General features: G+C 55.9%; 12 protein-coding genes across 12 annotated transcripts; 5 read left to right on the forward strand and 7 right to left on the reverse strand.

Annotated features, from left to right (window-relative positions):
- Positions 1–400: 400 nt before the first annotated feature.
- On the reverse strand, positions 401–637 carry PHSY_004936 (hypothetical protein; the record flags this gene model as incomplete). Its single annotated transcript, XM_012335548.1, has 1 exon — positions 401–637. One exon carries the CDS (start codon positions 635–637, stop codon positions 401–403), a length of 237 nt encoding a protein of 78 aa, XP_012190938.1.
- Positions 638–750: 113 nt separating this feature from the next.
- On the reverse strand, positions 751–1029 carry PHSY_004937 (hypothetical protein; the record flags this gene model as incomplete). The annotated part of the gene is made up of 1 exon (XM_012335549.1): positions 751–1029. One exon carries the CDS (start codon positions 1027–1029, stop codon positions 751–753), a length of 279 nt encoding a protein of 92 aa, XP_012190939.1.
- A 131-nt stretch (positions 1030–1160) lies between these two features.
- PHSY_004938 (hypothetical protein) lies at positions 1161–1662 on the forward strand (the record flags this gene model as incomplete). The annotated part of the gene is made up of 2 exons (XM_012335550.1): positions 1161–1386; positions 1562–1662. The coding sequence occupies 2 exons, from the start codon at positions 1161–1163 to the stop codon at positions 1660–1662; spliced, it is 327 nt and encodes a 108-aa protein (XP_012190940.1).
- A 988-nt stretch (positions 1663–2650) lies between these two features.
- On the reverse strand, positions 2651–4696 carry PHSY_004939 (hypothetical protein; the record flags this gene model as incomplete). The annotated part of the gene is made up of 1 exon (XM_012335551.1): positions 2651–4696. One exon carries the CDS (start codon positions 4694–4696, stop codon positions 2651–2653), a length of 2046 nt encoding a protein of 681 aa, XP_012190941.1.
- A 1463-nt stretch (positions 4697–6159) lies between these two features.
- Positions 6160–6504, reverse strand: PHSY_004940 (glycerol-3-phosphate dehydrogenase; the record flags this gene model as incomplete). Its single annotated transcript, XM_012335552.1, has 1 exon — positions 6160–6504. The coding sequence occupies one exon, from the start codon at positions 6502–6504 to the stop codon at positions 6160–6162; it is 345 nt and encodes a 114-aa protein (XP_012190942.1).
- Positions 6505–7652: 1148 nt separating this feature from the next.
- On the reverse strand, positions 7653–7892 carry PHSY_004941 (extracellular rhamnogalacturonase; the record flags this gene model as incomplete). Its single annotated transcript, XM_012335553.1, has 1 exon — positions 7653–7892. One exon carries the CDS (start codon positions 7890–7892, stop codon positions 7653–7655), a length of 240 nt encoding a protein of 79 aa, XP_012190943.1.
- A 93-nt stretch (positions 7893–7985) lies between these two features.
- Positions 7986–8357, reverse strand: PHSY_004942 (hypothetical protein; the record flags this gene model as incomplete). The annotated part of the gene is made up of 1 exon (XM_012335554.1): positions 7986–8357. The coding sequence occupies one exon, from the start codon at positions 8355–8357 to the stop codon at positions 7986–7988; it is 372 nt and encodes a 123-aa protein (XP_012190944.1).
- A 433-nt stretch (positions 8358–8790) lies between these two features.
- PHSY_004943 (phospholipid-transporting ATPase) lies at positions 8791–15574 on the forward strand (the record flags this gene model as incomplete). The annotated part of the gene is made up of 3 exons (XM_012335555.1): positions 8791–8970; positions 10649–10822; positions 10991–15574. The coding sequence occupies 3 exons, from the start codon at positions 8791–8793 to the stop codon at positions 15572–15574; spliced, it is 4938 nt and encodes a 1645-aa protein (XP_012190945.1).
- A 1046-nt stretch (positions 15575–16620) lies between these two features.
- Positions 16621–17085, forward strand: PHSY_004944 (isochorismatase; the record flags this gene model as incomplete). Its single annotated transcript, XM_012335556.1, has 1 exon — positions 16621–17085. The coding sequence occupies one exon, from the start codon at positions 16621–16623 to the stop codon at positions 17083–17085; it is 465 nt and encodes a 154-aa protein (XP_012190946.1).
- A 2431-nt stretch (positions 17086–19516) lies between these two features.
- PHSY_004945 (hypothetical protein) lies at positions 19517–22270 on the forward strand (the record flags this gene model as incomplete). Its single annotated transcript, XM_012335557.1, has 1 exon — positions 19517–22270. One exon carries the CDS (start codon positions 19517–19519, stop codon positions 22268–22270), a length of 2754 nt encoding a protein of 917 aa, XP_012190947.1.
- Positions 22271–23369: 1099 nt separating this feature from the next.
- On the forward strand, positions 23370–23693 carry PHSY_004946 (hypothetical protein; the record flags this gene model as incomplete). The annotated part of the gene is made up of 1 exon (XM_012335558.1): positions 23370–23693. The coding sequence occupies one exon, from the start codon at positions 23370–23372 to the stop codon at positions 23691–23693; it is 324 nt and encodes a 107-aa protein (XP_012190948.1).
- A 180-nt stretch (positions 23694–23873) lies between these two features.
- On the reverse strand, positions 23874–24335 carry PHSY_004947 (hypothetical protein; the record flags this gene model as incomplete). Its single annotated transcript, XM_012335559.1, has 2 exons — positions 23874–24077; positions 24261–24335. The coding sequence occupies 2 exons, from the start codon at positions 24333–24335 to the stop codon at positions 23874–23876; spliced, it is 279 nt and encodes a 92-aa protein (XP_012190949.1).
- Between the last annotated feature and the right edge of the window lie 918 nt (positions 24336–25253).

Genomic DNA, 25253 nt, shown 5'->3' on the forward strand with positions numbered 1-25253 from the left:
CGTCGGTTTCGGAGTCAATGGTTGAGCTGCGGAGAGACTCGGTGCTGTCGATGATGCCGACCGCCTGAGCTCTGCTGGGCATTGCGAGGGAGGGGAGACCAGGCTCAGCGATGAGGATTGGTACCGAAGTGCGGGTGGGCGATGCGGGACTCGGCGATGCGGGACGGACTGGCGTCGGAGGCGGAGGTGGGGGGGAAGGCGGATGAAAGAATGAAATCGGGTAGCTCGACTCATCGAGACGGGCGGAGACTCGCTGAGCGAACTCGGCGGGTTGAAGGGGTGCAGAATCGTTGTTGCTCGAAGACATGGCGGCGTCGGGGTGTGTGTTGCTGAATGGAAAGACCGGATGAGCATGGTGAACTGCGGGTATATGTAGTCCGCATAGGGCCAACTAGCATGCTCATTCGGTCTTGGATCGTGCCGTCGGTTGCACTTTCTGATACTCCGCCTCTCTGGCCTGATTGAGTTCCAGGTCGAGGAGGCGTTTCCGCCTTTTCTCCTCCTGACGTGCTTCATCGCGTTCAACACCGCGATACATCACTTCCCGCTCTCTCTCCTGCATGTAGTGGACTCCCCACACCGTGAGGCCCGAGACGAGAACCGAGGCGGCCAAGGTGAGCTTGGCGGGTCGGGACATGGCGCTATCGAGGGGCTGCAAGTGTGCATTTAGCGTATGGTGGCTGATGATGCAGTCGGGACAAAGATGGGTGTTGGTCTTCCAAAAAACTTGAAGTCGCTCGGAATTCGGCATTACGAAACACCAAAAATGGAGATTTTCGCGTAAAGTGGAGATGTGTCTCGTTTCGGAGCCGTGCGCTGCGTGGCCTTGGACTTGTAGAGCTTGAATTCAACCATTTGAAATCGTCGAGCCAGCTGCGCTCCGCATACATCCTCACAACCACCATATCGCTGATCGTGCAAACTTTCAAAGTGTACGCTCTTTCTCGGCTGGACTGGACCGATACGATCGATACGTTCATTGCCAAGAGCACTCGTAGGACAACGCCACTGGTCCGCTTTCATACCCATACCCAGGCGCGTGTCACACGCAGTCGATCGCCGACGCAGACTACATATAATCACCCCTGTACGAACACAAGCACAAGCTCGAGTTGGCCTGAACCGATCCCAGGCACTTTACCAGCAGCAGCGAACAAGCAATGTCGTCAACAGCGCAGCCACAGCAGCCTTCGCCCAAGGCAGGCAGCCCGAATGACTTTCTCAAAGGCGTCATTGGAAAGAATGTCAACGTCCGTCTAAACTCCGGAATCGATTACCGCGGTGTGCTCTCCTGCCTGGATGGCTACATGAACATTGCGCTCGAGCAGACCGTCGAGTACGTCGACGGCGTCAAGAAGAACGCTTACGGTGACGCTTTCATTCGAGGTAACAATGGTTAGTATTCAAATGCTTTCGGTTTACAAAGCGATAGCGAGCCCCTTTCTGATTACTAATCAACTTTGCTTGGCTTGCAACAGTAATGTATATCACCGCTTTGGAAAAGTAATACCAGCACTCAGATCTTGCAGCATCCGTCCGCCATTGGCCCTTGGCCCTTAAGTCCAAATCCTTGCATCCAGCCTTCGATTGCAGCAGCAGCCCAGCAGTCCGACAATCACAGGAAGAGAGGCAGGCGTCATCGATAGCAGGATAGAGCGGTAGCATTAGGAGGTTTCAACGTCGGAATCAGCACTTTTGATTGAAGCCGCTTGGCACCGCGGATGACGGCTTGTGCCACACCCAAGTTTTGCCTCTTCACTTCTCGCAGCACGCAGTCGCGCAGCCTCGGGCTCGCCTCAACCTCGCTGCTGCTTCCTGCTGTGGTCTTCCGCCTGCTCCTCTTCAACCCAGTCTCGCCGGTGCCCATTTATGCGACAGTCACGCGTTGCCAGTCGGCCTTTCGCTCATGTCGGCAGCTGCACGTCCCGTCGACCCTCGCCTCTCAACCTCGCCCCTGAGACACACACACTTGTCTCAGGTGCAAGTTCCCCTGGCCGCATTCTGCAGTCCTTGCATTCGACGCTCTCCTACGCCTCTTTCTCTCGCTTCAGAAGCTTGCATGCTGCACAACGATCAATTGCGGGCTGCTGCGAGCAAAGAACGTAGTTCTTTCTCTGATTAGTTGGTTGGTCTTGCCTCGGTGTTGATCGATCTCTCGGTGGTCACGGAGTTACGGGGTTTGATGGAGGTTCGAGGAAGCAGGCGCGTTGATCAGACGCTTGGACGCGCTTGGCGTGTTGTCGCGTCTTGGGTAGATGGTAGGACTCACACTGCATTCAGGCCCGGCATTTCTGTCGCTCGAGTAGCACCTGCGAGAGGGGCAAAACCCAGTTTGTGCCAGTTCGCACTTGTCTGCCTGTTCGAGTCTAGAGGCCGCGAAAGAGCAGGTGCGTTCAGTCTCTTTGGGGCTCGGGGTGAATGCACTCGGCGGCTCCGTAAGCAGTTGCGCAAGTGTTCCGTGTCTGCGTCTCGCGTTCGAAAGATTGAGTCTGTCGAATCCCCTCTTCACGCCCTCATTTGCTTCCACCGCAGAGCTCGCACTAAAACCACTCTCCTCGCTCACAACAACTCAGACGCCCGCCCAACTCTCGCACAACAATAGGATGATCAAACATGATCGAGATTAAAGGCAATGTGTACAAAATGTGATCTAGTAAGGCCTCGCGTGACCACGGGAAGACGGTCTGGCGTACACCATCGGGTCGAACTCTCTCCTGGACCACTCTGAAGGCAACAGATACCGTTCCGAGTTGTGGGCTGGATGGGCTGCCGAAAGCGGTGGTAGTGTGAGCCTTTCACGATGCGCAGGTGCGATTCCGAGCCCGTCAACGTATCGCGAAGAAGGCGGCACTTCATCTCGAGCGTACGGATCAGGATCGTGTCCACGTCGCAGAGGCAAGTCGGACGCTGTGAAGGGGCTAGTTGGACCAGACCGCCATTGTGACGGCGAATGACGCGGAGGATAGGGACTACGGCTGCTGTATTCCGAGTTGCTGACCGCCAGTAGCCGCGGTGAGGGCGGCGTAAGTCTGCGCATTGGGGGTCGGTCTCGTGAATCGTAGGCACTATAGCGGGGATCATCTCGGGGATCGTAGGTATTATAGCGGGGGTCGACTGTAGAAGGAGGAGGACTGTAATCGTCGTACAAGCGTGCGGGGTGAGCGCCATGGTCGTAGGAACGAGAAAGCGTTGGTGCAGGACGCAGAGGCATAGGCGCAGGGGCTGGCGGATAGTTTCGGTTGTGCGGCGCGCCGCTATTGGCGGCGGCCACGCTCGCTGGAGGTTCCGGGTATCCTCGACCGAGCATGGATGGATGTGGTGCTGCGGACGACGAAGCTGGCAAAGGTGGTGCCGATGAAAGCGATGTGGCTGATAGGCGGCGAGGTGGATCATGTATGGGTCGAGCCGCGTCGTCGTTGGTGTAAGCAAGCCTTCCGTGCTCGATGTAGTCCGATGCACCTCTTGCGGACATACCGGCGAGCGGAGGGGCCGCTGCGGATCGAGTGCGTGGGGCATAGTCGCCATCCGTGTAGCGACCATCAACAAAGTCGTGTAGAGGCAGACGACGCTCCTGCATCGCTTCTTCTCGATGAGCGTACCTCGGATCCCAGCCGCGCGCTTCACGCATCCGCATCGTCTCTTCCTCCTCCCACGTTGCATAACGGCCAAGATGCGCAGCCTTGACATCCTGGTACGCAGACGCAGCCAAGGGCTTGCGGTCGTAATCGGCACGCTCGAAACGTGCGTCCGTGGAGCGTGGCATCCTGGACGGTGCGAGCGGCTGCGGGATCGGAAGACCCGATGTCGGGCCGATGTCGGAGGCCCTGGCGCGCTTGGGGCTGGATTGTCGCGCCAGCGGTGTGTCGTCGGAACCGTCGCTGTCGTCCTTGGTCCTTTTGGAGCCTCTGCGTCGTGAGCGAGGATGCTTGCGGACACGCACTTTGAGACCCTGCTCTGCAAACGACTTGGAGAGACGAGTGGACTCTTCCATGCCCGGGAAGCGCTTGGCCGTGTAGACGTGAAAGGGATCGGAGTAGATGGATTTGCAGTGATGAACCGAGTGTCCAATAGTCTCAAAGAGGCACAGCTTGAGCCTGTAGCGCCCTTCGACGCGGATGCTCAGATCTGGAAAGACAAAGAAGCCTTGATGCGAGCCGTCGATGTCCTTGAGGTGATAGAGGCACGAGACGCACGAGCCGCTGGTGTACCGCGTCTTGCCATCGCTGAGCAGGTGGAGCTCCTCGTCGGTGTCGGCGTTGCAGAGCATTGCGTACATAAAGTAGTAAGGATTTTCGAGGTACCACGCCTTGTCTTCCCAGCCATCGCCAAGGGCGGTGGTTACAGGCAAGCCTCTGCGTACGCCTGGCGTCTTGGGCGTGGTCGCACCGTGGCCAGGTCTCCTGTCGACAGGCGGAGCGACGGCAGCACCTTCGAGCGGATCGCTCTGACTGATGGGTCGATCGTGGGTGATGACACGCAGCTGAACGATGGGAGCGGGATCGATGGGCCTTCGATCCGCTTTTTCACCGACACCGCACATCCTCGACTGTTTCGGCTGTTCTCGCACCGTGAGTTGGTATTCGATCTGATCGCGACACGTTGTCATCTGCTGCACCGAGACATACTGATACGCGACGCTGCTCTCGGCAGTAGCACTGGGGGTGTGGCTTGATCCGCTGTCGTCCGCCTTGGACATGGCCGAACTTCTTGTTGCCGACGGAACCGACGAGCTACCGGAGCGACTCTCGGGACGACTCGTCATGGATGTGTGAGAGGCGAAGTCGCTGACGAGGATACGCAAGGCAGGTGCACAAGGAAGGGAACAAGAAGGAGGTGTGGCGGGAACAAGAAGGAGGTGTGGCAATGAAGAGGCTGGAGAGGCGCCTCTTATGCTGTCATGCTCCGCCGAGCTGGATGTCGTGATCGGGACGGTTGAGGCGAAGAAGGTACTGAGTGTGAACAAGTGCTGACGTCCTAACGACGATGAGACCAATATGCCGCTGATTCAAGTTCGGCGACAGATATGAGCGTGCGATGAAACTGCTACGAATGCTCGAAGACGTGAGAGATGAGCTCTGGCAAGGCGACAGGTATGTCTCGAGCAATATGGACCGATCGAGGACGGGAGAACAGAAGATGTCGAGGCGTTGCTGGCAAAGAACGGCGTTGGCGGCGAAAGATGTGCGAAATGATGACGACAAACAAGGCCCAGTGATGTAAAGAATGACTGGTGATAGCGGGAGACGGCTGCAGAAGAGCGTGTATGTCGTGAGTGGCCGTCAAGATGAAGGAGGAAAGGGGAAACGAGGATGAATCTGCCGAAAAATCTGACGATTCACAGTGAATATAAGGTGCTCGGGATGATGTGGGACGGGGCACGAGATTGATTGTCGACGGCAAGAGATGAAGTAGATAAGAATGGAAGAAGCGTGCAGGATGATGAATGGATGAAACGCAGGGAGGGGGGTACGAGAGGCAGGGACAAAAGGATGCAGGAGAACAGGCAGTCGCGGAGACAGAGAGATGAAGAGGCAGAGTCGGGGTGGGGACAGACGAACAGATGGGCAGTTGCACGAGGCGGACCAGCAACCGTCACAGCAACGGGCCAAGAGCCGCTCGCTACGCCAGACCCGCCGAGCAGGCAGCGTTCCAGGGAAGAGGTTCGCGTAGCTCGCTTGGGATCCAGAACACCGGTCTGCAACCTCGCAAAAAACGCGTTATTGCCAGAAACCTTCCGGAAATTGGGTTTATCCCGCTCTCGCTGACACACACACTACTGTACTTACACCCCCACGTCCACTCTCTCTGCTTCCCGACGTGAACGCACCTGGCTCATGACCAGTGAAGCGACCTGCTTCGACGGGGACGGAATGGCGGGTTGAAGAAAGAGGCATGTGTAAAGGCGACATTCCAACGATTGGTTGCACCATCCAACGAATGCTCGAGCCGGGGGTTTAGTGCTGTTGTAGTAGCCCACGAGCTATCCGGTGTCTGGTGGAGATGGCAATTTTGCTGGTTTTGCGTCGGCGTCTGCGTCGGCGATTGGATCTGCTGACGGACACATATGGGTGATGGACGACTTGGGAGTTGAAGCAGACCAAGAGTCGAATGCGCAAGAGGCGTCCTCAAGGTCTTGAACCACTGATTTGGATGTGCAAATCATGCAGACGGGCAGACAATATTATAATAATAATAGGACCGCAAAGCGATCTGGCGGGCCCACGAGAATCGAGATGCTTGGGCGCCGCGAGACCCGGTTTTAGCTTTTTGCAGGTCGACTCCACAGCCGAAATAAGGGGCCGAGTTCCAGTGGGAAGGTGATTTTGGATTTTGCATGCCCGACACGGAAAAGTCAAAAGTCGGAGGCGAGTGCAGCTGGAAGCGGTCGCCCATGCGCAGTCCCTCGTCCGCCAACGCCCGCTCCGCTGCAGAGTTTTGCCAAGCCCTCAGAAAACGTGCTTCGTTTTGGCGCGATGCATCGTCATCTGCGTCCTCTTTCTGCATCGGTGGCCGAAAGAGGGCGGCAACTGTTGTGCCAACACTACCGCGTTTGTGTGAGCTCGAGTCGATGAGGAGCTGTCCACAATTCGCGGTCGAGCGGCGGTCCCAATTGAGCAAATACAAGCCACTGGGTTGGATCTGCATGTGAAGGACCATGGCCGTGCTCGTTTCAAACCTGGACCTCATCACACCAAGAGTGTTCGCCCTGTAGATCGTTGCCGAGCATTGGCATGCAGCCTCGAACACGAAGTCGAGCGGCTCAAGACGTGGCGTTGCCTTCTCGCCTGTGACGGTAAACGGCTCCGCCAGATGAGCGGGTCTGCGGCAGCCCTCGCCAAACCCCCGCAGGCATCCGACCCCGATCTCCGGAAAAAATCGCCGCGAGACTTACGGTTGTCTGCTCAACGTTCCTTCCTATCATCCTGATCTTGAAAAAGCGACAGAAGCGCGGCAATGGCGATAGGCACGCTTTACCAGCGAGGTTCCCAACTGAATGCCTCGCAAGCTTCGTCGACTCTGCTCCTTGCACCAAGCTCGATCGCATTTCGATCGAAACCAACGGCTATGAACTTTGATTTCGCATGAGGCTGAGCTTAAAATCGACTCGGTTCCGCGCCAGGCACGGCATGACAACCGGGCGAAGACAGCATGAGATGGCTCTCGGACTCCGTCTCGGAGGCAATTTCGCTTCAGGCGATCGATGCCACCGACTTCCGCGGCTTAGACTTTCTTCGTCTGCCTAAGCCCCTTTCGACAAGTTCCTGGGCGCACTTTCACCTGCCGCCCCGCTGCGTTACTACCTCCGCTGTGCTTCTGGTTCCATGCGGAACGCTCGCTCGTCGGTCTGGCAAGAAGTTGGTACGCCGAGATGGCTGACGCCATCCAAAATGCTTCGATTACCCGCGAATTCAACAGGGTCACGGTGCCACTTCCTTCGGAACAGAAAGGCGGGGCGTCGTCGTTGCGAAACCTCGCGGCCGAACAACAGCATCAGTGGTCAAGGGGCAAAAAAACAGCGCACGTACATTTCCGCATGGTCCTGCGGCAGGTCACTGGACACGGTTTGTGAGTTGTGGCCCGTCTTGCGTCCATTAGCCCCCGCCACCTTGGCGCTGAGATGTGGTTGTTTGATCAATTCAAGGCGATGCGAGTCAGGCAAGGTGCTCGCCGCGGAAATGCTCTTCACTGTCGCCCTTCTCCTGATTGGCGGCCATGACCATCACAAAACAGGTCAGTGGTGCAGATGGCATATCGAGAGCCCTCGTCTCCGTTCGCGAAACGGCTGCAGCATTACAAAGCACTTCCAGCGGGTCAAGCGCTGGATACTCTGCTGTAGGCGAGACGGCGAATGCGTCAAAACGACCACTTCTCTGATAGTCGAGCGCTGGCATGGAGCAGCCGCTGCAAAGAAGAATACCCCGGCCGTTTGCTCACAGACACGAGTCGAAACAGGCCCGAGAACGTGTATGCAGGGTAAAGTTTGTTTACACAGGAGCGTCGTCTGATTTGTTCAGCGGGATTTGAAAGTCAATCGTCACGCGGTTGTTCTTGAACATGATGTACGTACTGCAGGATCCAGCCCTCCCTGGACCCTCGTTGTCGTCTGATTTGTTCAGCGGGATTTGAAAGTCAATCGTCACGCGGTTGTTCTTGAACATGATGTACGTACTGCAGGATCCAGCCCTCCCTGGACCCTCGTTTCGAGGCACAAAAGTCGCCGAATCTCCGCCAGCGCAGTCGGCATTGCCAAGAGGCAGCTCACTAGACTGATCTGCGTCGGTGTTGCTTGCAGAATCGCCTATTGTGCAGTCCAACTGGTCGGAGCTGCAGCCACGCACAACGGACCCTCGATGCATCGACTCACCCTTCCGCTGACAAACACGCAAGAAGGCTTTTTCAGATCGTCCGATGCTGCATCTGTGTCGGCCAGAGTCCTTCGTGTGCATGTATCTATGGATACCATCTGCGATATGCGTCATTTGGACAACGTCGAAGCGTCGTTCGGAGTCGGCTCGGGTCGGGTCGGGAAAGCTCGGACTCCGCGTGCTTCACCCGTGTCCGCCGCCTTTTTTGACACCAGTGGCGTCTGGCTGGCAGCCACGTGAGCAGCCACTCTCAAAAACGGCCACCCATAAATGTTCGAGAAGGGCTACCCCTTGCTCACGAAGGTTCGAAAAGGGCTACCCCTTGCTTTCTGTAACATTAGGTAAGAGCAGCGGCGCAGATGAAAATCACAAGTCTGATTTTCTGAGCACGAGGAGGTTCTTGCCGATTGGGCCCCTTGCAGCCATGAGCGTGCACGATACGGTTCAAGGGGGCTTCGATCTAAAAAATTGTGCTTGTGACTTCGGCTCCACTCGCTCCTCCGAAAGGGGGGGTCGACAACCTTGTTTGCTGCCGACTTCTGGGATGCAGTCAGACAAGCAGAGCACGGCACGGCCTTTAGGCCAGGAACTCAATCATGCAAAAGTAGAGTCCTTTCGCCGACTCGAGCCAACTCCGTCTGCTTCGGCCTGAGCCGAATCTAATCGGTACGAACTGTGATAGCTGCCGCGGTTCTGTTGGCCAGCAAGGAGGCCAGATAGCTTTCTCCGAGGAATGCGCTGATTACTCAAGCGCAGTGATGGCGAGAGGAACCTCTTTGGCTGTAGCAATGATGCAGTGTGCACGCAGAGAGACGAGGACGTTGATCGAGAAGTAGGGAGAGAGGATTTTCAAGAACCTCCATCGGATCCCAGGTACAGTATCTCCAATATTTACGGCATGAGTTCAAAGTGCATACCCGGAGCCCGTGATGATGTGATTGCAACCTGTTAGAGCGTCAAAACTGTTGGTAGTACAGCAACGATCGAAGAGACTGTAGTCGATCTTCGATGTCTAGACGTCGAATCGGGTGATGGCTCGCGCGGCTGAAGGATCACAGTTGCTGGCACAAGATCGAGATCTCGAGCGTCACCGCAACGTAGGTTCGAACATGATACGTACAGGCGCACCAACATGCAGCCGAACAGAGACGTGCCATGTGTGCGGATCTGCACCATTGCCACATTTGCTGGCTCATGTTGATATCCGAGACCTAGATTGTCAAATTGCACGCGATGCGAGGAGGATATATTGGATCGGTTGCAAATTGCTTATCTTCCATGTGATGACGCGGGCGCTGAGATGAACATTGGCGACGACAACATGCTGACGATGACGCTGCTCATGCTCGATTCTGCGATCTGGGAGCTTCGGGCTCGATCATTCTCCATGGGGTGGGCGTCCTCGTGCTTCGACATCGACCCATGCTCCGCGAACAGACTTGCGACCGGCATCACAAAGCCACGGTTACAAGACCCAGGGGAAGGAGGAGCATCGTGTACACTGACAGCCCGTAAGAGAGCGAAAGTGGCAGATGTTAGATCGCCTAGCTCCTGTCTTGTTTGTCGAGTTCAAATCGGGTCACTCAATCTGGATCTGGCCAGTAGCGAGCACTAAGCAAGGAAATGTTTGGAGCCAAGCCAATGGTTGCCCTCCATAGTCTCACTGTTTACTGGGTACAGAGTTGCTCTCTCCGTTGCGTCGTGTTCTTGACATTCGAAGAAAGCTGTGCGTCGGTGGCCACGATTTTCTGTGCAGCACAGGTGCAGCTCGGATCAAACTCCGTGGACCCTCAGCTTGAGGCGGTTTGGCGAAGTGCGATTACAAAACATGAACTGGTCAATACAAAACGGCGGACAAATGGGGCTCGGAGCGGGCAAGTCTCCGATATTGGCTTTTAAATCATATTTTATTTGCATTGCAGGCTTGCACGACTGCAGTGCTGAGCGGAGAATTGGAAAAGAATTTCTGTGTCATGACACATTGGACTGCGTGTTGTTGTGATATTTTTGAATGGCGGTACGGCTTGTAAAATCCGTGGCGGCTCGCGAGCTCCGGAGTGTGACAGGAGCTTGCAGTGGCTGCCTTGAACACTTTTGGCAGCTGCGGACAGACGATTCGGGTTGGAATCAATCACTCTCGCTAGACACGTTTCTCGCCAGCTGATCAATCACTCATATCGCCATCGCCCTCGCCATCACCATCACAATCACGATCACGATCGCCCGACGCACTACGCCCGGCCGTCAGTGTGCTGCTCACATCACACCGGTCTGCTGCTCAGACGCGCAACCATCTCCGCTGCCGCTGCCGACAACAGCAATCGACCTGTTCACGTCGACGATACGTTACACAGGCAACGCAAGGCCTTTTCTTCCACCACCTCATTGCTTCCTTCATCCGTAGCCAACGCCCTCCCGTCCATCGCAGTAAAGCTCGTCTCCTCTTCAAACCATTGGTAATTCAACCATTCGTTGCACTTTTTTGAGCGTTCCAACGGGAGCCGGCGTTGCATTGCATCTCATTTCAATCTCGTCGTGCATCTCTGTCCGACAGCAAAAGTCCGCGCGTTCGCAAGGCGCAAGGCGTTTCCAACGTCCCTTACGCAGGGTCGCCACCTGCATAGCAACATCAGAGCGAGAGCGCCCACGACTTGCCGTCGTCGTCTCATCTGTCGCCCACCATGTTTGGCAAACGTGGTTCCAAAAAGAGCCCGTCCGTTGCGCGCGACGCTTCGAAGCAGGGCAACCTTGCCTCCTTCCGTGCCAAGTTCGCCAACTTCAGTCTCGACCCCGATACCGTATTCAAGAAGAAGAGGCCACCACCCGCTCCTCGCTCCGTCTACTTCAATGAGCCGTTGCCGGAACAAGCCTTCGACGCCAAGGGGCGTCCCCAATACCCTTTTGTCTTTGCCAGCAATCAGGTCCTGACCGCCAAATATACCATCTACAACTTCTTCTTCAAGAACTTGCTCGAACAGTTCCGCCGCGTTGCCAACCTCTTCTTCTTGCTCATCGTCATCCTACAATTCTTCCCCCAATTCACAACCATCAACCCTGGTGTCTCAATGCTTCCTCTTCTCGCCGTGCTCGGCATCACCATGATCAAGGACGGCTACGAGGATTTCAAGCGTCATCAGTCCGACCGCAACATCAATCGTCTCAGGGTCAAGACGCTCACCGGCGGTGGTTGGCAGAACCCAAACGTCATGGAGGCCAACGGCAGGAGCCTCGCTGCCTGGCTCACTTCCATCAGGGACAAATTCTTCGGCGGAAAGAAGAAACAGTCTTCTCACCTGCAAAAGGAAATGGCCGAGAAGGCCGAAGCAGCAGCCGAAGAGGGTCACGCTCACCAGATCGCATCCCCCATCCCTCCCGCGGCAGACGCTCCCGGTGGTGGAGGCGCCACCCAAGTTCATTCCAGCGTTCCTGTGCCTGGCGAGGCCAACCTGCCCGTGCGCGCCTCGCATCAACTCGCTCGACGGACGACAACACGCCACAGCCAGTTCGAATCTGAATATGAGCAACTCGAAGATGGACGCATCATGCACGGCGGCCGCATCCTCAACGCCGACGAGGAGCACGCGTTCTACTCGAAGAAAGCGCCCCGATGGAAGCCAAAGACGTGGGAGAACCTGGCCGTCGGCGACTTTGTCTACCTCACCAACAATGACCCCATCCCAGCCGACATCATCATCTGCGCTACCAGCGAAGAGGAGGATGCATGCTTTATCGAGACCAAGAACCTGGACGGCGAAACTAATCTCAAGGCTCGCCACGCCGTACCGGAGCTAACTTCGCTCCGAACGCCCGAAGACTGCGCCCGTGCCTCGCTGCGCATCGATGCCGAACCCCAGGACACCAACATGTACCGCCTGAACGCCAGCGTCGTGCTCAATGACCGTTTCGACAAGAACGGCAACCCACTACAGTGTCCCGTCACTCTGAACCAGATCTTGCTCCGAGGATGCAATGTTCGAAACACAAAGTGGGTCATCGGCGTCGTTATCATGACAGGTTGGGACACCAAGATCATTGCCAACTCCGGCGTCACGCCATCGAAGCGCTCTATGATCGAGAAGCAGATGAACCCAATGGTGTATTTCAACCTCGTCATTTTGGCTTGCGTCTCCGTCGCATGCGCCATCGCCGACTCTCAGCTGGAACAGTACTACTTTGACCGCGACGCCTATTGGGAGTACGCCGCCATCTACAGCGACGACAATCCCCGTATCAACGGTCTCGTCGCGTTTGCCAACTCTCTCATCACGTTCCAGAACATCGTTCCGATCTCGCTCTACATCTCTTTCGAGTTTGTTCGCCTCGCTCAGGCCTACTTTATCTACGACGACTACGACATCTGGTACGAAAAGACCAACCGTCGCACCACCGCAAAGTCTTGGAACCTGTCGGACGACCTCGGCCAGATCGAGTACATCTTCAGTGACAAAACGGGCACGCTGACGCAAAACGTCATGATCTTCCGCGAATGCGCCGTCGCGGGCGTCATCTACCATGGCGATGCTGCTTCGCCTCAGGTCGGCGCTAGCGACACAACCACCACCGACGTGCCCACTGCAAAGAATTCCGACAAGGATGACGGCTCCACCAACGACGGTTCCGGCATCAAGGGTTCCGAGTCCTACCACGCAACCAACACCAAAGTCAACGTCAAGCCTCTCAACCCCGATATACCACCCTTCCACGATCACAGACTCGCTGAAGCTTTGCGGGACGCTGACTCGCAACACGCCAAGCAGCTCGGTAACTTCTTCCGTTGCCTTGCGCTCTGCCACACCGTCCTCGTCGAGGACCTTGAAGACGGCAGCATCGAGTACCAGGCACAGAGTCCCGACGAGCAGGCGCTGGTGCAGGCTGCAGCCGATGCTGGCTTCATCTTTATCGGAAAGGAGCGTCAGACGCTTCGAATCTTGACACCCTACTCGAAGGAGCCCGAAGTCTACGAGCTGCTCGTCGTCAACGAATTTTCGTCGGCCCGGAAGAGGATGAGCGTGATCGTGCGTCGGGAATCCGACGGTCAGCTGCTCATGCTGGCCAAAGGTGCCGACAGCATCATGTTCGAACGTGCTCGCCAAGGACAGGAGGAGCTCAAACAGGAGACCGATGCTGCGCTCGAGGAGTTCGCCAACAAGGGTCTGCGTACACTCTGCCTTGGTGGCAAGGAGTTGACTGCACACTTCTACGAGGACTGGCAACATCGCTTTCACCAGGCTTCCGTCTCGATTCAGGATCGCGAAGACAAGATGGAGGAGCTGGCAAGCGAACTTGAGAAAGACTTCGATCTGTATGGTGCCACTGCCATTGAGGACAAGTTGCAGGACGGTGTTCCAGAGACCATCGCCGATCTTAAACGCGCTGGAATCAATGTCTGGGTTGCCACCGGCGACAAGCTCGAGACCGCCATTGCCATCGGATACTCAACCATGCTGCTCACCGAGGACATGAACCTGGTCGTCGTTCGCGGCGGCGAGTACGGACAGCCCAATTCCGCCTACGAACAACTGCGGAAAGCCGTGGTTCGCTTCTTCGGCGGCCCTGCCGTGCTCCAAGAGATGGAACACCAACCACCGGGCGGAGAGTCCGAAAGCCGTCGATCGTCTTTCATGTCGCGTCGTCCTTCGTACAACAGGAACCGTCGCAGCAGCGTCAGTCAGGTCTCACTCGTTGGCGAGGACAACGGTCAACGCACCGGCGGCTTTGCGCTCGTGATCGATGGAACGGCGCTTGGCCACGCGCTCAGTGAAGAGTTCAGCAAGGATCTGCTGCTGCGCATCTCGACGCAGTGCAAGGCTGTCATCTGCTGTCGTGTCTCGCCCTTGCAAAAAGCCTTGATCGTCCGACTCATCAAGGATGGTCTCGGAGTCATGACGCTTGCCATCGGAGACGGCGCCAACGACGTCAGCATGATCCAAGCGGCGCATGTTGGCGTCGGTATCGCTGGAGAGGAAGGTCTGCAAGCCGTCAACTCGTCCGACTATGCTATCGCGCAATTCCGCTACCTCAAGCGGTTGGTGCTCGTCCACGGTCACTGGTCGTACTACCGCAACTCGGTCATGATCACCAACTTCTTCTACAAGCAGTTCATTCAGGTCGGCACACTCTTCTGGTTCCAGATCTACTGCGCTTGGTCCACCACGCAAGCGATCGACTACGTGTACATTTTGCTCTGGAACGCCGTTTGGACCGTAGCCGCCGTCATCTTTTTGGGTATCTTCGATCGCAACATCAATGACAAGGTGCTTATGCAGGTGCCCGAGCTCTACCACCAAGCACGCAAGCGCGCCTACTTTGGCCTCAAGCCCTTCCTGATCTACTTTTTCGACGGTATCTACCAGTCGGTCGTTTTGTTCTTCTTCTTCGCTTACTCCTACAACACGACGACCCCGCGCAACGACGGGTATGACATCAACTTGTACGAGTGGACGACCGGCATGGCCATCGCGTCGGTGTTGGTGGCCAACCTGTTCGTCGGCCTGAACGCACGTGCATGGACTTGGTTCATCTTCGTCGGTGTCTGGGCAGGCACCGTGGTGATGTTTTGCTTTGCGCCCATCTACGCGGCATTCACATCAACCTACTCGTACGGCAATAACCATTTCCTCTATCAGTCGATCCAGTTCTGGACGTTAGGCTTCCTCACGTGCTTCCTGGCACTCTTGCCGCGTCTCCTGGCCAAATGCTTCCGACAGTCGTACTACCCGACCGATGTGGACATTCTGCGTTATGTGGACAAGAAGAACAACGACCACGATTTCACCCGCGACCCCGCGATTCCACGCGCACACGCGGACGGCGCCATCTACTCTGACGCAGCTGGTCGACCGAGCATGACGCACCACACTTTTGCGCCGCTTGTTCGTGCAGCTACGTCTACGTCGAGAATTGATGGTACCAGAGAGGCAGCACCAACATCGGGTGTGCAGATGCACGAGCTCCATCAGACAGCTTCTCGCGCCAGCAGTACACACTACGACATGCTCACGGGCGAACAGCGACCGAATCGCGGCTACACGTTTTCGTCGGATGAGCCGAGAGCGGGTGGTTTGCACAAGAGGAAGAGTGTCAAGGATCGACTGGTACCAGACGTGTTCAAGAGGAGTTTGAAGAAGAACAAAGATCATAGGAAACGATTGACCATGATCAACCAGGAGGAGGACGAGGTGGCCGAAGAGCCGGCAACGTCTTCTTAGAACCGTAGAGGAGAGCCGAGCCGATTCGTATATCTTTTGGACCTTTCGTTTTCAGGAACTTGTCATTCGTTTGTTCCTTGCAATTAAAATGGGAATCGCATTGAGGAAGTGGTGCGATGGGTGATGCGAGTGGAGAGGACCGAGATGTCCAAAGAATTTGTGGTGAGACTCGTCATCGACAGACTGACGTGGTGAAGAGCGTGTGCCGAAGCATCGTAGCTGTAGCTACAAGGTTATGGAAACAAATGCTCCTGCGCCACCCCAACACATCCTTCTCCGTGGGGAGATGGGGCGAGCCTGAGCTCGGACCCGGGGCTGAAAATGAGGAGGTATCCGCAAGACGCAAGCTTCGAGATGAAGTTGAGCATTACGTTTTGTCACCATATTTTTTTGTGCTTTTCTTTTAATTTATTCATCAGAAGATCCAGGGAAAAGGGCCACGATTTTGGTGAAGTCCCTATTTCATCTCGCTTTGAGTCTTTTGCGGGACCTCTGCGCCTTGTCATCTGGTGGGGGTTACGCTCTTCGCTCAGTTGTTGTTCAAGCGCTGTCCGTTGCCATCAGTTCAAGTTCACTGTGGGTGACACGAGGAGGTGCGAGCGGCGGCGGGACTGTGAAGCAAGGCACGAGGAAATGAACCGTGTTGAACAGGTGACACCGGCACGACTGTTTGTCATGTGCAACCACACAACTCGGTGCCTCGATGAGCGTGAGACCCACTCTGCTCTGTCCTCAGATCAAAGCTCCTGCAGCTACCTTGACGCAGTGCAAGAGGTCAAATGGCGGAACGAAAACTACATATACCTCCTCTTCGCCCCCCGGGCCGCTCCCGTCACAAGCTTGCAGGAACTTTCCTTGCTTCCTCTCCACCTAATCTATTATCACTTGGTCACGCCAACATGTTTCTCGAATCCACCTTCATTCTCCTAGTAACGGCATCTTGTGCGACGCTGGCGTCGTCCACGCCTCCCTCGTACTCGATCCTCGTTCCTTGCGGCGACTCTACCTCCGCTCACGCCATCGTCCCTGATGCCACATGTCAACAGATGTCCCCCAACGGCGCTTTCAGCGTTGCTCAACTCGGTCAGCTTGATGCCAACACCAAGATCGGATTCTCTGCTACCTCGGATTGCAAGCAGACGTACACGCCGGACTTGAAGGAATTGATGGCGCTGGAGAAGAGTCAAGCTTGCACGGGGTATGTCGTCGGTGACAAAGAATCGAAGGGAGTTGTCCCTGAACAAATTGCAGACAACAAAAGTGGAAGTGACGCGAAGAAGAGCGACAAGCAGCAAGCTCAGCAGGGGTCTCAGCAGCCAGGTTCCGCAGAGCAAGGTGGTCTGGTCAGGCGCAACAATGCGCCCTTCAGTGGTTTCTTCAAGAAGAGAACCACTGATGAGTCGCACATCATGATGCCAGCGCCCGCCGACCTGGGCGATGGAAGCAAGCCTGACGTGCCTGCGAGTCAGAGCAAGGGTCAACTCTCGTACGTGATGCTTGTCCAGGCTTGAGGTGATGTACGCGTGACGACTTGAACTGCGAAAAACAGAAGCATTCGTGCCTCATCACCGATCCCAGCACTTGTCCACGATTCCTGTTCAGTCTGCAATATTACCCGACTCCATTTGTTGCCGCAGGCAGGCTACTAGATTGCACTCCCCTAGTCCCCCATACGAGGTCGCATTGCGACTCCTTTCGCGTTCGCTCTCGTCGGCGTTTCCGGCAAGTAGCTGTGAGACTGACAAGAACGGATCTCGCTTTCGGAACAAAGTGCACGCGAGCATTCCAATTGGCGGTACAGTTCGCCGCTCAATGAACGTAACGAGAAACGATGCAAGAAGCACAGCTGTAAACCCCGCCCTGCATGCAGAGGTTGGTATGCATTTTGCCACGAGTGAAACTTGGTCGTGTGAACATTCCATCGTGTGCCGAGTGCGAAATTCTAGTAACTTAGTGTCAAAGCGGTACAGCAACGTTTCAAGGCTGCAGGCCGATCCCGAGGCGACTGACCAAAAAAGTGTGACGAAAAAAGTGAATAAATGGTCACGGTCTCAATTCCCAGCGACGCGTCTGACACGGGGCGAGACGCGTCGACAAACATGGAGCGGGACAAAAAAGAATTTTTACCTCCTAGCGAGCAAGCTAGACAAGACCAACACTTCTTTGGCTTTTGACGCCTTGAACCCTCTTCTTCCTTTGGAAACTTTGCGTTCAGGTTCAGTGGCCAAAAGCGAAAGTTCAGTCAGACAAGCGTGACATCTCGTCGGTGAACGTTGACCATCTCAGCGGTCGCACGGCTTTGCTGAGTTTGTTCTTCCGCTCCGCCACACAGAAGCGGACAGCTTTAAAAATCGATATCGTGACGACACAACGTGCATTGATTGATAGTTTTAATCGGAGGACGAAAGTGCGCCGCTTTTGCCTTGGCGATGCGAATCTGGTTGCCAGTTCGCTTGCATTCCATGGTATCACCTTCTCCTTATTTTGACGATCGAAGCAATCGCGATCGGCCTTGCCATCCCTTGATACGTTCGCAGGAGAAACAAGGGGACGAAGCAAGGTGGTCCTGCAAGCGAGCAACCTTGTGATCGTGACATTCGGATTCCAGGGTACAAATGCTGTTGCGAGAAGAGCTGCGCATCCTGTGTTGGTTGCTGCGCATGCAAGGATGCATGGATTTGTAGTGTCGCTCGGCGTTTTTTGATGGCCAGCTGATTCGAAAATTGTATTTGTGATTCGAAATTCGAAGATGTGATTTGACTCAATAAGAGCACCGTGCATGACCGTTCCAATTCGGAAGCGTCAAATGTCCCGTCAATTCGCCCTAAGTGACACGATCACGATGCCATGCTATGCGGGCTGTGTGCCTTGCACTCGCGAAGGCAACATTCCCGGTCCTCACGGCTTCATTTCGCCTCGAACCAGGCCGGTGCATCGGATGGTCAGCTCGGTTCGATCTTTAAGACTTCGCCGTGGGTGTGCGCTATTGCCTCGCTTCGAACCGCACGATGTAAGGCGAAACAGTGTCCACAACACACTCTTGCCTCGATTCGCAACGACGTTTCGATGGGCAAAGAAACTTCATTGTGTCCACCTCGGGGTACGTCGTGGGATGTCCACGAGCATCGAAGCTCCAACGACAAAGGAATCCAATATGTGCAAGGCCTAGCCCCGCCCGAATTCATGCTGTCATACAGCATGAAAGCCTCTCCCCCTTTCCCGCCCTGCTCGCTGTTGTACCTTGTCCGAGGCGCGCAACTTTCCAACTGCTTTGCCGCCAATGAGGACGAGTGCATGCTTGTTTGAGCTTCTTTGCGGTCTGATTCTGTCCGGATTGCCGCCACCACCGCCGCCGCCTCTTTGTTATAGCACCAGACACTACACGCGTGAGATTCGTACCGCGAGAACGTTCGGGCTCCGCTTCATAGACCGTCAGAGCCACGATTCTCCCAAAACGGCCTCTTCGCCCTCGTTCACCGCTCGTCGTGTTCTCGCCGACCCTCGTTCGTGGCTGCTTACACCGTCTCGCCCGGGACTGTCAATGAGCGCGAACTGATTCGTTCCTCCGCCCCTTTCCCTTGGTCCCTTCTCTCATATCCTTCCACCCCAACATATCAGTGCCATCCGTACACCACGCTGTCCACCACTGTTTCCGACAACGTTCAACCTTGCACTTCGGCAGACAGCGCAGCAACTATCGACACGTCGAACCGGCCCGTCTAGATCTGCGCATACCCCCTAAGCTTTGGCGATTAGCGTTGGAGGCAGATTCAGAGCTTGTCTTGTTCTCGAGCCTCTTTCATCAATCCCGGGCCTTCACCCTCGACCACATCCCTCAGCCTAGCACTGCTATTCGCGCATCGACCTCTACATGTCTCAGTGAAGCCCCGCATACAACCGACTCTGCGAACCTGTGCTTGCTCGTGAGCCAGCAACATTCGAATGTCTGCCAAAATGGGATCCAAACACAAGCCCAACCTCTCTCAAAGCTCCAACTCGAGCTCTGAGGATGGCACCGCGTCTCGCTCCAGCTCCAGCAGCCACGCCCAGCCTTCGACCTCCCAATCAACTATGAGTCGATGGGAGCGTCTTCGTCGTCCATCCGCTGCCAGTTCGACCAAGAGACCCAACTTTAACGAGTCCAGCCGCAGCAATAGCACGCACAGCAGCACCGTCACGTCTCCTACCAGCTCCTTCTTCCCACTACCGAGTCCTCTGGGACCACCATCGCAGGACATGATGCGCACTGCGAGCGACGACAGCTACATGCACATCTTGGCGGCTTCCGCCGCAGCCCGGAGGGCAGCGATGGAGTCGGGTGCGCCCGCATCTGATGCAGCTTCCGTCATGTCGTTCACCTGCTCGCTCAGCAAAGAGTTTGATCGTCAGCGAAGCGACGAGCGCTCCTTGCACGCATCGCTGCACGATCTGTCTTCCGCCATGGCAGCTGCTAACAAGATACAATCCCAACAACAGGCGCAGGGGCTCGACAAAAAGCAAGCTTGGCTCGACACCACCTTCCACAAGCTCAGTGCGAGGTATCGCGCTCCCAAGAAGGGCGCCATCTCCAAGACACCGGTCCGACCCACCAAACCTCACTTTCTCGATCTTAGCTCCATCATCTGCCCGACCCCAGCACCCTCAGATCGCAGCAGTGCAACCACGGAGGATGAAGCCGAGGCTGGAGACAGATCTTCTTCTTCGTCAAGCTCGTTCAACTCTGGTCCTGATTCGTCCTTCGAGGCCATGTCCGGCTGGGATGATTCTTCGGCGGACACGAGTATCGAGTTGAGGACGCCGCAGAACGAAGAGGATCGTCAACTCTCTTGCAGTGCTTACGACTTTACCACACCTCGTCCTTCCCAGATGCAGCGTTTCGCATCGGCTCAAAGTGCAGCCGCTGCCTCGGTAGCAGCGGGAATGCGCCTGCCCTCGCCACCGCTCATCTCTCCGCTCATGCCGAACTTCGCGCTTCCGAGCTCGGGTGCCTCGACACCCGGCTTTGCTCCTCCCATTGCCAACAACTACGGCTTCCCCATCCCACCGCAGATGAGCGGTCGAGGTGTTACGGTCGACGACATTCAGCACAAGCCTTCGAGTGTCGCGATGCATCCCAGCAACACACTTGGCGTGCCCCAAACGGCTCCGATTTCGGGAATGCGTCAGCTGCGCAAGCAGAAATCGTTTGACAACCCTGCCGAGCTACGACGTCGACAGAAACAGGAGTGGAGTGTCGGTGGACCGAAGCCGCCTGGATTCGGCGGCAACGCAAAGCTGACCATCGGCATTCCTCAACCCCAGCAGTTTAAGCAACCGTCCCAGCATGGTATGCTTTCACCGCAGAGCGCTATGAGCCCGCCCGCGTCGTTGCTTCCGCTCGACTCGCGTCAACGTGCTCATTCGCGGGTTCGATCGCCACCTACGCACGAGGCGATGCTACCTCCGCAAGCACCCATGCACAGCCGTGTTGCTGAAATGCAGTCTAGACCAGGAGCGATGCAACGAGGAATGAGCTGCGACGCTGCGGGTGCCTCCGTGCAACAGCACAGCGCAGCAGTCACAAAACCTCGATCTCCGCCGCAACGACCGGGTCTTCTGCCTGCAGCTTCTACCGGCGCGCTTCGTACGCTGCACGGTGCAATGATGGGCTCAACGCCAGCGGTGAGCGATTTGGACGCTGCCTCTTCCACCGGCTTTTCGACATCCGCTAGACAGCCACGACAGGAATACGGGCGTCGCATCACGTCGCCTCTGCAGTCGCCTGTAGGTGGTCCGACGCCGCTGCCCCCTCTGCTGCCCGCCTCAGGGCGCGAGTCGTTCGGCTCCTCTGTAGGCACCGAGTCCCTCCCGCCGACGCCTTTGTCTGCGACGTTCCTACGCGGTCTTCCTCTTGCAGCCGTCGACGAGCGTGTGAAGCCGTCCGGTCCGAGTCGCGACGCTCGTATTCCGCACGACCTTCAGCAGCCATTGCCTCAGGGATCAGCACTCGGTTTGACGCCGGGAAAGATGGTTCGCGCGTACTCTGATTTCTCTCACGCCGTGAGTTCTGGCCAACCTGGCCCGATGAGAAACCACGGATCACGTCTTCGCAGAGACAGCACCAGCAGTCAGGACTCGAATGACATGGAGATCATGTCTCGACCCGCCTACACCACCCAAACCACGCCTAAGCAGAAGATCCGACCAGAGTTGCGCCGCGAACATACCTCCAACGCCGTCCTGGTCAGTCCACCCAAAGACGCTTCTCGGATCGACCTTCGCGGCGGACTGCTGCACGAATCTCCTCGTTCGGCTTCAGCGGCATCCGCAACCATCACACCGCGATCGTCGAGTCTGAAGGATTTGGTTGCAGCAGGTATGCCTGAATCCCACGGCGAGAGGGCGAGTTTGGATTCAGACAACTCGGACTCTTGTCTTGCATACACCAAACCTTCACCCCTGATCCAGCAGGAGGATCATATGTCGAACAACCACAACATCACACCGACCAACTCGTACAGAGCCGATCTGGGAGCAGCAGCGGGATCCAAATGGAGTCCGGACGACAGCCCCGCCAACACCGTGAAGAGAGGTGGCGGCAGGCAGAGGGCCAATTCGAGGGCGGATGAATGGGCGGCCAATCTGAGAAAGTTGACCAACAGGGGAGGCGCAAATCAACATCCTCTGCCGACGACGACTGCAGGAGTGGGAAAGTAGTAGCAAGAATGATGCTCCGAGAGAGGTCGTCTGTATGAGGTCTATCACTGTATTTTTATTCGCAAAGCTCCACGACGGGCTTGCGGCGATTCGTTTGCTGTATCACTGTTGATCAATCGATGTAATCCTAATCGCTTCCATGTTTGTTCTGATGAGTCTTCTTAATTGCTCTGATGTCTGTTCTGACGAGGTTTGGGATGATTGAACAGGTGTAGCCGGGCATGTATTTGGCACGAAGCTATGCAGCGCATCTTGGTGCACTTCGAATATCGGACGGCCCGCGCTTGTTCACATGCGGGGTGTTCTGAAAACGATGAGCAATCGTGCTTGCAGACAGCGGCCAAAGGATCTGTGCTCATCATTCTACTTGGAAAGGATTCGTCAACTCAACCAATCATCACTTGAATCAACGAAAGATTGTAACGTTGCTGGATCGATTCACATTCCTGCTAGCAAGACTGACCCTGAGCAGAGGGCACAAGGTCGATGGGTGCGGTCAATGCACCGGTGAAAGCCGATCTGCCACTGACACTGTCTCGCCCGAATACTCAGGGTCAGCTAATGCGGAGATTCGCGGTAAGACGTGTCGAGGTGAGCTATCAACCAGGATGTTAGAACTGTCGAACTCTCAAGCGCTGGAAGAAAGTTCTCCAAGACTTTCGCATGAGCGCCATTCGCTCTTGCTTTCGAAGATGTCCAATCCTCGTTCGTGAAGAAGCAAATCGATAAACAGTATGGCAGGCGTGGCACAGTTGCCAATGTTGAGTCTGCTCACAGTGAATTGGCTGCATGCCCTTGTCGTAGTGGATCTCGCTCGCCGCATGGACTGGACGCGAGGAGCATCAATGCGTGACGTCGAACCGCAGCCTCGCACATCTTGCGTGCCTTCTGATCGGCATTCACGACTGCCGTAGATGCATGCCACCCGATTGGGCTTCGTCTCGAAGGCCGCTTCGTGCGGTACGCCTGCAGACCAGGCGCCCAAGCTGTGCAAGCCGTTTTTTTTTTTTGGCTCTGGAACCCGATTCCTGAAGTTTTGCCGAGATGCATCTGAGCTATGGGTCTCACCCGAACTCGCTTGCCCAGCTTGTGCAAGCCGATGTGCGCGAAACTCCGCTTTGTCGCTAGACCATTCCTGGGAATTGGACGCCACATTCGCGTCGCTGTCTCTCAACCATGCCGTTTCACGTTCGAGCCGTGGAGCGAAAAGAATCACAGAGTACGTCAGAGCAAATTTTGCATGCACACCAAGATGAGCGGCGTCGATCTCAAAGAGAATAAGAACAAGCGTCCAGCAAGATCCCGGAACGGGACAAACACGACGCCGAGTTGCGACACTTTCACATACGTCCCTGTGGCGCCTCACGAGGTGTTTGAGAGACGGCATGTGACGCACATGGTCCTACAACGAACCGAAGATTGATACAAAAGCCACGGTTATGCAAAAAGGCAGGAGCATGGGAGAATGCGAGGGGGAATCCGACTTTCCATTTCCCTGAGCAATCGCCGCAACGGCGTTTGCGGGCTTCGCTGTACGCCATCTGCGCCATCTTTACTAGGTCACACGGACACGTTGGAGAAGGAATCGTGTTGAAATCAGTGTCTAGCGCAAAAGCAGGACCTGCACGTCTCCTGTCGATGTCCATTGAAGTCGATCTCGGTGCAAAGACAAGATAGAGCCCATAGAAGCGTAGCTCTGCTTTCGAAGAATTTCCGGTAGTCGCAGGATCGCTAGCGACAGCAGGTGGCGACTTGGAGCCATCCCGGTAATGTTAGAATTTGCCGTCTGTTCCGCCTCATGGTGTACCTGGGAACCGGCAATTTGATGCACAACGAGCCGAAAGGCCGCCCATCTCCCTTTTGATGTACTGTGTGAGCCGTGCCCTTGAGCACAAGCGAGAACGGTCGTCTAGAATCCCCGCAGTTGATCCACCATATGCCGAGGCGGATCCTTCCTTGAATGGACGCGATGGCAAGGGCAAGAACGCACCGTCTCGCTGAGGCTAATCGGCATGAAGCCAGCTAGCTCTCTCCAAGAGGACGTGGCAAATTCGAGGAGCGCCATCTAGATGGCGGCGTCTGTGTCGATCAGCAAAGGTTGGGATTTTTGGCTTGGCAAGGCACTGCACCACCCCATCGGATGCTTGAAAAGATCTCCTCTCCGGCTCAGTCCACCATCGTCCTTCTCGAATCTGCAGCACCCAATTCGCTGCTAGAGACCATGGCTAGCGTCGGTCGAGTATCGGAACTACCTGTGACAATGAAGCGTATTTACGGGAGACAGGCTCGGCCATGCGAAACGCCAAGGCTTTTTTTCACTCGACGTCAATCGAGCGTCGAGACAGATGCTGTCATTTCTGAGAATCCTTTCTCAACAAGACTGAAGAGACGGGCGTGTTTGCGTTCGCGTGTAACGCGTCACGGCTGAGTTTGTGCTTTCACCTTGTGTCGAAGCCGAAGGAGCTCAAGGGAATCGAAGAAAAGGTCAATGAATTATGGAACGAGGCGGGACCCTAGAGCGATGGTCGTGTCCACCACGTTTGCCAGGTTGCCGAATTGATGACCGTGTGGAGGCATCTGTTAGCTGTTTCCGTCATGATCTCGACCTGCAGCCGCAATGCAGTGCGTGTGCGTTCCCTCATGCGCGCGTAAATCCGTGAGAATTCCCGAGCTGCAGTAGCGAGGCTTTCGTAGGGCTCGTGCCCCGACTGTCCGGGACCCTGACACCCTGACCGGGGTTTTCAAGCAGAACGTTGCGCGTTTTAGTTGGTACAGTTACTGAGGGACGGTACACAAACGGGGGCAGACGATTCGACTTCTATGCCGGTGTCCAGGTGCGAGTACGTACTCACTGTACTATCTACCAGTATCCGCGTTGTCAGGGTCATCCTGAGGCTTGTTCATTCGCGACCTGCGTGGCTGCAGTTGCGCCCATTGCCCATCTTCTAGAGTTCCAATTGACGCTGCGCCCCGCCCCCCCCCC

This window comes from Pseudozyma hubeiensis (assembly GCF_000403515.1).
Source record: "Pseudozyma hubeiensis SY62 DNA, scaffold: PHS45, whole genome shotgun sequence".
Classification (NCBI taxonomy): Eukaryota; Fungi; Basidiomycota; class Ustilaginomycetes; order Ustilaginales; family Ustilaginaceae; genus Pseudozyma; species Pseudozyma hubeiensis.